The sequence below is a fragment of the Oncorhynchus mykiss genome, chromosome 8 (genome assembly GCF_013265735.2).
Source record: "Oncorhynchus mykiss isolate Arlee chromosome 8, USDA_OmykA_1.1, whole genome shotgun sequence".
Lineage (NCBI taxonomy): Eukaryota > Metazoa > Chordata > Actinopteri > Salmoniformes > Salmonidae > Oncorhynchus > Oncorhynchus mykiss.
This window is the reverse complement of record NC_048572.1, coordinates 63,632,480-63,645,706: the sequence shown is the minus strand read 5'-3', so window position 1 is coordinate 63,645,706 and position 13,227 is coordinate 63,632,480. Positions and strand designations below refer to the sequence as shown.

Sequence of the window (13,227 nt, the reverse complement as noted above, 5' to 3'; positions counted from 1 at the left end):
AAGTACAGAAAAGGTCAAGATTTGTATTTTGATTTGATGGAGCCAGGTAGACATTCCGAACAGTGTCATTTCTCAAAGCAGTGTAATGGCTTTGTTCAGCTGACCTACAGTAGTAGATGTATAACCCCAGACCTGGTAATTACGTGCTGAGCAAACAGCCATCCATCAACTTTGCACTCTCTCTGAGCGATGCTCCTCCTTCAGAAAGCAACACTACCACAGCAGTGATTGGTGTAATCCCACGGGGAGAAATACCAATGACAAGCCAGGGAGAAAGACTGGAGCTGTCTCCTCTGATGGGGAGTCGTGTCAGTCACCTCAGACTGAACTGAAAACCCAGCAGAATTCGGCATTAGGGTTGGTTTAGTGCCCGGCACCCAACGGCATAGGATTGGCTTTAGTATTAGTGCAGCAGGGAAGTTAAAAAGACTGAAATCAATAAACCTATGGACACCAACTCCAATATAGGCAACAACAAAAGATGTGTGTGCCTAAAGAGTTCTAAATGACATTATTTGTTGGAAGTGATAACACCAGCACTGCACCAGCACAGTCCTCCTGTCTGGCTCAGTTGGTAGAGCACGGCTCTTGCAACGCCAGGGTCTGATTCCCAAAGGGGTTCAGTGCGGAAAAATAAAAACAATTATGCATTCACTAATGTAAGTTGCTCTGGATAAGAGTGTCTAGGAAAATGTTATAGCTCCAGCATTCATATAATACTGCAACCCTGTCAGGCAATATTCCATATTTTGCCATTACAATTTGTTTCGTTAAGAGGTTGCAGACCCACACTGACAGCTGGCTGACTGCCATTAAAGCTGTAATATGTAACTTTTTGGGTGACCTTACCAAATTCATATAGAAATGTGAGTTATAGGTCTGTCATTCTCATTGAAAGCAAGTCTAAGTAACTGTAGATCTGTGCTATGTGCGATATTTCTATGCTTCCCGTTCTTATGTTTTGTTTTTGTATCTTTTACTTTCAGTTTTGTACACCAGCTTCAAACAGCTGGAAATACAGTATTTTAGGTTACTGAACATATATTTCACACCAGTTTAGATGGTACAATGATTCTCTACACGATACATTGCTTGTTTTGTCACATAAACTGTTATTAGGCAAACTATTCTAATTTTAACAGACAGAAAATGGTCAAGCGATTTCTGCATATTTCACCTTTAAGGAAGGGAGGGAGAGGGGGGAGGGAGAGAGCGAGAGAAGAGTGTGAGAGAAAGGGAGATGGAGAGAGAGAAAGCTGCAATGGAATGGAAGCCCACCGCAAGTCCAAACACAAGCAGCACCTGTCAGCTGGGTTGGGAGTCTCCCACGTCTCTCCCTGGCCAAGGCCTCCTCTCCCTGGGGCCTCCCTCCTTCTCCCTTCCACCATCATCTATCTATCTGCACCTGGCTGTGACTAACACAGAGGCATTCTCAGTCTCTGACTCTGTCTGCAATTCATTACCACCCCAGGCACCTACTCCATCATTGAGAGAAGAGGCAAGGAGGGAGGAAGGCTAGGCAGCTAGCTACCTGGGCTGGCCATGATGCACCAGACCATGCAGCCTCCTCTCCCTCCATGCTAAGGAAAGAGAAGGCAGTGGCAGTCACAGAGTCATATCAAATCTAATTAAATTGAAATAGCTTAATTACAGAAATCAAATACATTTTTATTTGTCACATACACATGGTTAGCAGATGTTAATGCGAGTGTAGCGAAATGCTTGTGCTTCTAGTTCCGTACAGTATCATGTACTCGATACCATCTACTGCATCTTGCCTATGCCGTTCTGTACCATCGCTCATTCATATATTTTTATGCACATATTCTTCATCCCTTTACACTTGTGTGTATAAGGTAGTTGTTGTGAAATTGTTAGGTTAGATTACTCGTTGGTTATTACTGCATTGTCAGAACTAAAAGCACAAGCATTTCGCTACACTCGCATTAACATCCGCTAACCATGTGTATGTGACAAATAAAATTAGATTTGATATGATTTGATAACATTCATTATGTACTCTATGAAAAGTTGATTCACCTTAATCTGGATAATGAATCGTTATTCTGATTTGGGATTTTGACACTGTAGATAATTGGTCGACAACAGCAACAAAAATGTATCAAATGGACTAATTTACTGATATGGAATGGTTCAACTACCATAATGTGCCTAACAACACTAATTCATACACACACTTCAGATCTATTTACATGGTCAAGAGAAGTGTCAGGTTCAAAGTGTTCATTTCTTCCACTTTGAACCTGTCATAGTGGGGTCATTAAAACAGCTCCATCAAGCCACCCAGACAACAGCAGATAAGCTACTTAAGCCTTCCTACAGCAGTTTCCACAGGCAGACATCTCTGTAGGAAAGACAGTGATTATCTGAGAATACCCTACACACAGAGAGACGCTGAGATAAACAGAATTACACAACGAACCTCGCTGCCTGCATCTATTCTAGCTAGATAAAATACGAGGTCATGAATGAAAGTTAAAGCTGGAGCTCTGTTCTTTGCAATCACACAAGGCACTTACGGATCGTGGTAAAGCCCATGCTTTGTAACAAGCTTTAGAGCCAGTGCATCAACCACTCATTGAGGGCAGGAGGGAGGGATGGTGTGTTTGTGTGTGTGTGTGTGTGTGTGTGCCAAGTGTGTGGGGGGGGGGGGTCTAACAGTAAACAACCACTCAGTGCTGATGTGTCTCCTAAAGACATGCAGTCAACAACTGTAAAGTCAGTGGAAACCTCAATCAAGAGAAATAAAGAGGGGAACAGATGCATAGGAGTGGAGGGTCATGAGACAAAGAGTTGGTTCCCCCACAACTCCCTCAAGACCTCTACTTAAAACTCATTAGCAGGAGCTGAGTGGCAAAGGCCTTGTGCTCGCAGGCATATCTAATGGCATAATGAGCAAGAAAAGCCTCGCAATGACAAGGAAGTTAATGAGGTTTTCTGCTGATGAAGGGAATTCTTACAAAGGTAACTGGGATTTCCCTATCGCAGCAGCTTTAAATTGAGTTAGCTGAAAGCCTCAAACGCCACACAGCTACATATCTTAGTTGACTGTATTTTCCAGTATTTGAAAGCATACTGTTGTGTTAGTCTTTCCAACGCCGCATTGGACTAGTGGTGTTTCTTTGGATGAAATATATATTACAGCCCAGAGTGCTGACATTAAATCCATTTTATGTTTCACCTGGGCAGCCCAGAAAACACACAGAAACACTAGCTTTTACAGTAATTGGAGTAAACATTCCATCCACTACATTTTAGAATAGAAAGTGGTTGCCAGAGAGCCTGCTGCTCGAACACATGCAGGCCTCTATCTCGCTGACATCTATTTTCAAATTACAACACACTATACTAATTAGAGTAATGAACTATTACCAAATCCCCTTGTTCAGATTTCCTAATGATGATAGTATCTGAGCTGTGCTATAATAACTGCTCTGGTTTGGTTACGCATCAACCACAGTAGTATCTGAGCCAGCACAGTATAGTTCGGGTCGGCATGGTAATATAAACAGGGTACTATTTCATTAGTCATTAGTGTAAAAGGAGGTCCTCAACTACCTAGACCAGGGGGTATCTCCGGGCAAGGTGGTATGGGCTTGGTAGTGGGCGGCGTGTGGTTTCCCTCGGGTCGTACGGTGGGCAGCAGCTGGTCTGCGGTGGCCAGGTAGCTGGCGTAGGTGGCGTTGGGCCGGCTGAGGTTGTAGTAGTAGTGGTGTCCGTTGCGGCTGGCGTTGCGGCCGTTGTTGAAGCGGCTGAAGATCTGGTCGAAGCGCTGGCTGTAGACGTCGAAGTAGAGGATCATCATGATGACGAAGTGCACCAGGCAGAGCAGCAGGACAGCCTTGCAGATGCGCTCCAGTGTTCGGCCCAGCATCAGCCGAGTCATGGTCGAGACTGTCGCCCCTGCCGCACAGCCTGGGGCATCCACTCGGTCGGTCCCTCCCCTGGGCCTGGACTGCTGCACACTGGCTCCCACTATCACCTATGGAAGGACCAGGGAAAAACATGATGTTCAAATTAAATATATATTTTGTTGCCATTCAAGTGAATTAGGCCTAACACAGGAAAAGAGCAGTAGCCTTATCGAATTGTGTCTGTCCATCCTTTCTACAGTATATGTACAGTATATTATATGTCATGTACATGTTGAAAAGAAAAAACAAATCAAGGAATAAACCAACAGCACCCAATTTGGTAGTAAAATCCAATGTAGCCAATAGTCCATTCCAGCCAACAATGTGATTTGAAAAACACATAAATATATCTGCCAGTAGCAATGAACATGGTTCACAGGACGACAGAAAGGAGATCAGTTGGATAACAAAGCAAGCACCATCATGTAGGAGCTATCTTCTCTATGTATAATCAGTGAAAACATGACCATGTTTATTAAAGACTGATGTAATGAGTCTCAAAACAACATCTGTGGTGAATCTGATGTGTGGTTCATGAGGAGAAGATGATCGCAGATGATTTTGAGCATTAGTGTTACATATGCAAAGAATGAGTTCAGTGTTGTCCATCTTAAGGACGTCTATTACATTTTAATCATTTAGCAGATGCTCTTATCGAGACATACAGGAGCAATTAGGGTTAAGTACCTTGCTCTAGGGCACGTGAACAGATTTTTCACCAAGTGCATGATAGTGATGACAAGTTTCAAGTTGATAGACCACTGTGAAGTGGATTTGCAGTGGTTTAAATGGACAAATAAAATAAAATCCAAATATGGTGTCATTTGGTCCTATAGTTTATGAGAATATGTTTTGCATATGCTAATATAAATCTACTGGTTTAGTGTGGCAAACTTTGAAGGCATCATCGTTATTTTCTCAAACTCTTTAATGACTATTATGATGAGTCCAAAGACCAAATTTGGAGTGAATCTGACTTTTAGTCCAAAAAGGCAGATAGTTCTTATTATTTAGTTCTTTTTATTTTAAGCATGAGCTTTACATAGTCAAAAAAGTTCATTGTTAATATTTTTAAGATGTCAAGGCCAAACTTGACACGGTTCTTCATGGGAATGTCTTTGATGACCATAAGTTTCAAGTTGATAGGCCATAGTGGAGCAGTGGTGGGGAAAGTACCCAACTGTCATACTTGAGTAAAAGTAAAGATACCTTAACAGAAAATAACTCAAGTAAAAGTGAAAGAGCACCCAGTAAAAAACTACCAAGTAAAAGTTTTAATGTATTTGGTTTTAAATACGTAAGTATCAAAAGTTGTCACGCCCTGACCAGAGAGCCCTTGGGGTTCTCTGTGGTGCAATACGTCAGTGCGTGACTAGGGGGTGTTCTAGTCTAGAATTTCTATGTTGGTGCGAGTATGGTTCCCAATTGGAGGCAGCTGATGATCGTTGCCTCTAATTTGTGGGTTAATGTTTGTTTTGGTTTAGTGCTACGTGCGCGATGAACTTCACGTTAGTTTATTCTTTGTTGTTTTTTGAAGGTTCACTTTAATAAATATGTGGAACTCTACTCACGCTGCGCCTTGGTCCGCTCATTATGTATACGACGAACGTAATAAAAGTAAATGTACAAGTATAAATCATTTCAAATTCCTTATATTAGGCAAAGCAGACGGCCACATTTACTAGGTTTTATTTATTTACGGATAGCCAGGGGCACGCTCCAACTCTCAGACATAATTTACAAATGAAGCATGTATTTAGTGAGTCCGCCAGTTTAGAGGAAGTAGGGATGACCAGGGATGTTCTCTTGATGAGTGTGAATTAGACCATTTTCTCTCCTGTTAAACACTCAAAACATAACGGGTACTTTTGGGTGTCAGGGAAAATGTATAGATTAAAAAGTACATAATTTTATTTAGGAATGTAGTGAAGTAAAAGTTAAGTATAATCTGATTTCCTGATTTATCAAAAAGCCTTATCTTAACCAATCCCTTAGCTTTTTTCAAACTATGTGAGGAGACGTACCATGGGCCTACACACTTGAATTTGGAGTTATTTTCCAAAATGTCCAAGACGGAGGAAAATATATCCTGGTGGACCTTATGGGTTTGATCAGCATGAGGAAAGACATCTACATACAAAGTTTCAACTCTCTGGGTCAACAAGGTGGTGGATATGAGGATTTAAGTGAGACTACGTGTAACAGAGCCACCTATAGGTCAATCGGTGCCAGTCCTTTTGACCAAATTACTCACGGCTTCTAGTTTCTGTGTGCCAAATTACCAATCTATTCTTGAGTTATTTGACCATGTCAAGTAGATAAAAAATATATAATATAAGAATAACAATAGATTTCACAGCTTCGCTGTCAATTTGTTTTTTCTATCAAGCAGAGAGAGAATTGTCTGAGCCAAGCAGAGAGGTGGGTGGTTTGTATGTAAACAGACTGAGCCTTTAGCCTGAGGGCTAACACCCTATGCACTGCTCGATCCCCTGGCGGGATCACAGGTGGAAACATTAAGGGGAAAGCACCTGATATCACAGATTACTGCTTGGCTCAAGCGTGGCAGATAAATAGATGTCCAAGCTGCAATGTAAAATCAAATCGAATTTGATTAGTCACATGTGCCGAATACAACAGTGAAATGCTTACTTACGAGCCCCTATCCAACAATGCAGTTTAAATATGGATAAGAATAATACATAAAAGTAACAAGTAATTCAAAAGCAGCAGTAAAATAACAATAGCGAGACTATATACAGGGGGGTACCGGTACAGAGTCAATGTGCAGGGGCACCGGTTAGTTGAGGTAATATGCACACATAGGTAGAGTTATTAAAATGACTATGCATAGATGATAACAACAGAGAGTAGCAGCGGTGTAAAAGAGGGGGGCAATGCAACTAGTCTGGGTAGCCATTTGATTAGATGTTCAGGAGTCAATATTAATAACAATAACGAGGCTATATACAGGGGGTACCGATACCGAGTCAATGTACAGGGGTACAGGTTGTTCGGGTTAATTTGTACATATTAGGTAGGGTTAAATGGACTATGCATATATAATAAACAGCGAATAGCAACCGTGTAAAAACAAAGGGGGGAGGGGAGGTGTCAATGTAAATAGTCGAAGTGGCAATTTGATTAATTGTTCAGCAGTCTTATGGCTTGGGAGTAGAAGCTTTTAAGGAGCCTTTTGGACCTAGACTTGGCGCTCCGGTACCGCTTGCCGTGCGGTAGCAGAGAGAACAGTCTATGACTTGAGTGACTGGAGTCTTTGACAATTTTTTGGACCTTCCTCTGACACCGCCTATTATTTAGGTCTTGGATGGCAGGAAGCTTGGCCGCAGTGATGTACTGGGCCGTACACACTACCCTCTGTAGCACCTTACGGTCGGATGCCGAGCAGTTGCCATACCAGGTGGTGATGCAACCGGTAAAGATGCTCTTGATGGTGCAGCTGTAGAACTTTTTGAGGAACTGGGGACCCATACCAAATCTTTTCATTCTCCTGAGGGAGAAAAGGCGTTGTCATGCCCTGTTCACGACTGTCTTGGTGTGTTTGGACACCAAGGAACTTGAAACTCTCGACCCGCTCCACTACAGCCCTATCGATGTGAATGGGGGTGTGTTCGGCCCTCCTTTTTCTGTAGTCCACGATCAGCTCATTTGTCTTGCTCACGTTGAGGGAGAGGTTGTTGTCCTGGCACCACACTGCCAGGTCTCTGACCTCTTCCCTATTGGCTGTCTCATCATTATCAGTGATCAGGCCTACCACTATTGTGTCGTCAGCAAACTTAATGATGGTGTTGGAGTCGTGCTTGGCCATGCGGTCGTGGGTGAACAGGGAGTACAGGAAGGGACTAAGCACGTACCCCTGAGGGGCCCCAGTGTTGAGGATCAGCTTGGCAGATGTGTTGTTGCCTATCCTTACCACCTGTGTGTGGCCCGTCAAAGTGTAGGATCCAGTTGCAGAGGGGGGTGTTTAGTCCCAGGGTCCTTAGCTTATTGATGAACTTTGTGGGCACTATGGTGTTGAACACTGAGCTGTAGTCAATGAACAGCATTCTCACATAGGTGTTCCTTTTGTCCAGGTGGGAAAGGGCAGCGTGGAGTGCGAGTGAGATTTCGTCATCTGTGGATCTGTAGGAGCAGTATGTGAATTGGAGTGGATCTAGGGTTTCCGGGATGATTGTGTTGATGTGAGCCAAGACCAGCCTTTCAAAGCACTTCATGGCTACCGATGTATGTGCTATGGGGTGGTTTATGCAGGTTACCTTCAGTTTCTTGGGCACACGTCTGCTTGTAGGTATTACAGACTCGGTCAGGGAGAGGTTGAAAATGTCAGCGAAGACGCTTGCCATTTGATCCGCGCATGCTCTGAGTACACATCCTGGTAATCTGTCTGGCCCCGCGGCCTTGTGAATGTTGACCTGTTTAAAGGTCTTGCTCACATCGGCTATGGAGAGCGTGATTACACTGTCGTCCGGAACAGCTGGTGCTCTCATGCATGCTTCAGTGTTGCTTGCCTCGAAGCGAGCATAAAAGGCATTTAGCCCATCTGGTAGGCTCACGTCACTGGGCAGTCTATATATTTTTTTTACTCTGGTTGTTTCTCTGCATTAAAGTTCCAGGCCACTAGGAGCGGAGCTTCTGGAATAGCATTTTCTTGTTTGCTTATGGTCTTATACAGGTCGTGCAGTCTTAGTGCCAGGAGGGCAGTGGAAGGAGTGTAGTGGGATGGAACACCACTATCAACGTCAGAACCAACTCTCTCTCACCCAGCCTGGACTCACTCATTGGTTGTCTCGCAGACTTGCACACAAAAACAATACAGTGATGCTGTCTATTTGATGAGGAAGCTATAAATGATGTACCAAACATTCTGCTATTGCTGTAACTCCCTAGTAGTTTACAGCCAATATGACAGACTTCTAAGGCAAACTTCAAATATTGTAACATATTGACTGACCTGTAGTTGTAAGTTCAGTAATAAATTGACTTGGCGAAGATCCTCTGTATTTCAATCGGAATGCCAAATGCTGTCTCAAAGAAAAATGTTGTACATCCAACAGTACAGTTGTAATTCTTGTCAAATATTCACCAGAGCAAGACTGACCTCATGGAGGAGTAGGCTAGTTGGTGAAAGCTTTAGAAGTCTTATCATCTCTACATTAAGAATAGGCCACTCTAGACGGCTGCAACACCACACTGTTAACCAGCATGAGGTCAAACAAAGACAGATTAACCTTTAGAAAGCCCACACAAGTTTAGCACTTCTCTCACTAACATTAAAGGCAAGGCAACATCATTTGGAATAAAAAATAATGCAGGCTTTTTTTTACAATAACATGTCTAAGCTAAAAAGAACACAGTAGCCTATATGTGAAGTCGAACCAGGCTTTAGCACTAGAGAACGTCAACACGGGATCAAGATAATGGTTTAGAAGCCAGTGTCTAATGAATAGTTAATTCCATACCCTTGGACACTAAATGGATGCTGATAACTCTTTTAGGCTTTCAGATTTAACCAACACACCAGTAAAGTCCTACAAATGTGCTGGCAACAAATGTCTACATCATGTGTATGTTCAAATTTGAATAGCATGTTGGCTCTTGATGTGGCTCCTAGTTAATCTTTCAGTGAATAATTCATGATAAAATAGCTAGTTAGTCTCTCTACCAAAACCATATATTAAGACTAAATGTCGTAAACAACAATGATACTGGCCAGTACAAGTTATTTACCACCGTATTGGCATCGGCTGGCTATTGCTGCAGCGATGATGAGTAATATGTTCAATCCCTGTTATTTTGTTTGTGGTGTCACCTCCGCTCTGCACAGATTACTGTTATCACTCAAAGCTGTCAATTAGGAGTCTTACACTTACGCAGTAATGTTACAATGGATGTGTTTAAACTCCAAACAACCCTAATAACAGTGAGAGCGAACAGTACCCCCAAAATCAATGGCAGTTCATGTGCCTTATTGGGTGAGTCATCATCTGTAGAGTTTGAGATTTGACATAAACCAAGGATTTGTGGCTGACCTACTATTAAAGTGCCTTCAGAAATTATTCATACCCCTTGACTTATTCCACATTTTGTTGTGTTAAAGTCTAAATTCAAAATGCATAAAAAACATTTAAAAAAACATCTCTCACACATCCATACACACAATACCCCATAATGACAGTGAAAACGTGTTTTTTATATTTTGGCAAATGTATTGAAAATTAAATATCCAATTTACATAAGTATATACACCCCTGAGTCAATACTTTGTATAAACACCTTTGGCGGCAATTACAGCTGAGTCTTTTGGGGTAAGTCTCTAATAGTTTTGCACACCTGGATTGTACAATATTTGCCCATTATCTTCAAAAAATTCTTCAAGCTCTGTCAATTTGATTGTTGATCATTGCTAGACAGCCATTTTCATGTCTTGCCATAGATTTCCAAGACGATTTAAGTCAAAACCGTAACTAGGCCACTCAGGAACATTCAATGTCGTCTTGGTAAGCAACTCCAATGTAGATTTGGCCTTGTGTTTTAGATTACTGTCCTGCTGAAAGGTGAATGTCTCCCAGTGTGTCACGCTCTGACCATAGAGAGCCCTTGTTTCTCTATGGTGTAGTAGGTCAGGGTGTGACTAGGGGGTATTCTAGTTTATAATTTCTATGTTGTGTTCTAGTTTATATTTTCTATGTTGGTGTTTTGTATGATTCCCAATTAGAGGCAGCTGGTAATCGTTGTCTCTAATTGGGGATCATATTTAAGTAGCTATTGTCACGATGTTCGTAATAATGATGGTCGGACCTTCGACCTTCGAGTTCCACATATTTTAATGAAAGTGAAACTTAAGCTAAATACAAAACAAAATAAAGAATAAACTAACCGTGATGACAATGCAGTGCGAACAGGCAACTAAACATAAACAATATCCCATAACCCACAGGTGGAAAAAATTCAACTTAAGTATGATCCCCAATTAGAAACAACGATTACCAGCTGCCTCTAATTGGAATCATACACAAACACCAACATAGAAAAATAAACCTAGAACCCCACATAGAAATAATAAACTAGACTAAACACCCCTAGTCATGCCCTGACCTACTCTACCATAGAAAATACAGGCTTTCTGTGGTCAGGAGGCGACAGCTATTTTTCCCACCTGTGTTTGTGGGATATTGTTTTGTGTCTGTGCATGTGCACCACGTAGTCACGTTTAGTTGTTCGTTTATTGATATATTTTGTTTTGTTTAAGTTTCTCTTTGTATTAAATATGTGGAAGTCAACATCTGCTGCGCCTTGGTCCCATTCTTACGACAGCTGTGACAGTGTCTGTTGGAAAACAGACTGAACCAGGTTTTCCTCTAGGATTTTTGCTGTGCTATATTTTGTATCTTTTTATCCTAAAAAACTCCCTAGTCTTTGACAGTGACAAGCATACCCATAACATGATGCATCCACCACCATGCTTCAAAATATGAAGAGTGGTACTCAGTGATGTGTTGAGTTGGATTTGCCCCAAACATAAAGCTTTGTATTCAGGACTAGAAGTACCTTTTTTAGCAAATTTTCTTTGCAGTATTACTTAAGTGCATTGTTCCAAACAGGATGGATGTTTTGGACTACTTTTATTTTGTACAGGCTTCATTCTTTGTCATTTAAGTTAGTATTGTGGCGTAACTACAATGATCCATCCCCAGTTTTCTCATACACAACCATTAAACTCACCATTGGCCTCTTGGTAAAATCCCTGAGCAGTTTCCTTCCTCTCCGGCAACTGAGTTAGGAAGGACGCTTTTATCTTTGTATTGACTGGGTGCATTGATACACCATCCAAAACCTAATTAACAACTTCACCATCAAGGGATATTCAGCATTTTTGTATATATACATATATGTTTATACACTGTAGCTACCAATTGGCCCTTCTTTGCAAGGCATTGAAAAACCTTCCCGTTCTTTGTGCTTGAATCTCTTGTTTGAAATTCACTACTCCATTGAGGGACCTTACTGATAATTGTATCATGTTAATCACTATTACTGAACACAGAATCAGTCCATGCAACTTATTATGTGATTTGTTAAGCACATTTTTACTCCTGAACTTATTCAGGCTTGCTATAACAAAGGGATTGAATATTTATCGACTCAAGACATTTCAGCTTGACATTTTTTATACATTTCTAAAATGTTCTACAAACAAAATTCCAATTTGACATTATGGGGTATAGATATAGTAGAGGTCAATGGAACTCGACCAAAACAATGGAAATGCCATGGAAACTCATGAGGGAAAGATGCCATGGGGGAAAGATCCCGAATCTCCAAATTGCCCCCAGCAAAATACCCTACATTTAGGCTATTGTTTATGTGTGTATTTCACACTATGCTGAGGTGAAAATTGGAGTATAATGCTTGTATAGATGTCAACCCCAAAACATGTTCATATCATCGTCACCAATCAACTCCACTACAGTTAAAAACAACTTTGACTACCACCACTGATTTCTTTATGCTAATATAGCTATGCTACCAGCTTACACGGACTGGAGTTAGAATTTAGAAGTAATTTCTTCTCAACCTGAAATCAAAAACAGCCAAATACATGTATATCCAAATCAGACTTTAGTAACAACATTGTGGGCCTCTTATAATACATAAATCATGACGGATTTGACTAATATCCACTTTGTTAGATCAGTTTGTTGAATGTGCGCAAATCCGTTGTCCTTCTTCTAACCCCCACGGTCTGCGTTCCCCGTTGACCTCTTTACCACATCTATTGCATGTAGATCAGTGACAAAATTTTAATTTCCTCAATTTTAAATTCAGGCTGTAACAACAACATTTGGAAAAAGTAAAGGGGTGTGAATACTTTCTGAAGGCACTGTAGATTACAAAGTACTCATTAGTGAATTGTTTACATAATGTTAAAGAGCAAAAGCAAATTCAGAGCAGCAGTGAGAGATGGTTAAGTAGTATGTTAGATATTTAGAGTATAGCCCTTAAGCAATAGTACTCCACTGTTAAATTGTTTTTGTCAACACAGCTGGGGGAATGCCGATGTGAAATAAAAAATATCAACTCCAGATGTGAATAACTTTGTTATTTCTGTCTTTATATTATTATTTTTTATGTTACTATTTCATTATTACCGAATAATGAGCAGTTGTCAGACAGAGAAATGTGTTAACAGCCTCCCTGCTGTGATGAAGGAGATGTCCAAAAATGTGGCGTTTTAAAAGGGAAAACGTTGGGTAGGATTCTAGCCTCTCCC

General features: G+C 41.2%; 1 protein-coding gene across 1 annotated transcript in view; it reads right to left on the bottom strand.

The window, feature by feature from the left end:
• The window catches only part of LOC110530319 (beta-1,4-galactosyltransferase 2), a 147,153-nt gene that overhangs the window by 114,808 nt on the left and 19,118 nt on the right, over nt 1–13,227 (bottom strand). The window contains exon 2 of the mRNA XM_021613255.2: nt 3,580–4,003. Within this exon, the coding sequence (XP_021468930.1) occupies nt 3,580–3,907 (328 nt within the window). The 5' untranslated portion in view covers nt 3,908–4,003. The remainder of the gene's footprint in view (nt 1–3,579; nt 4,004–13,227) is intronic.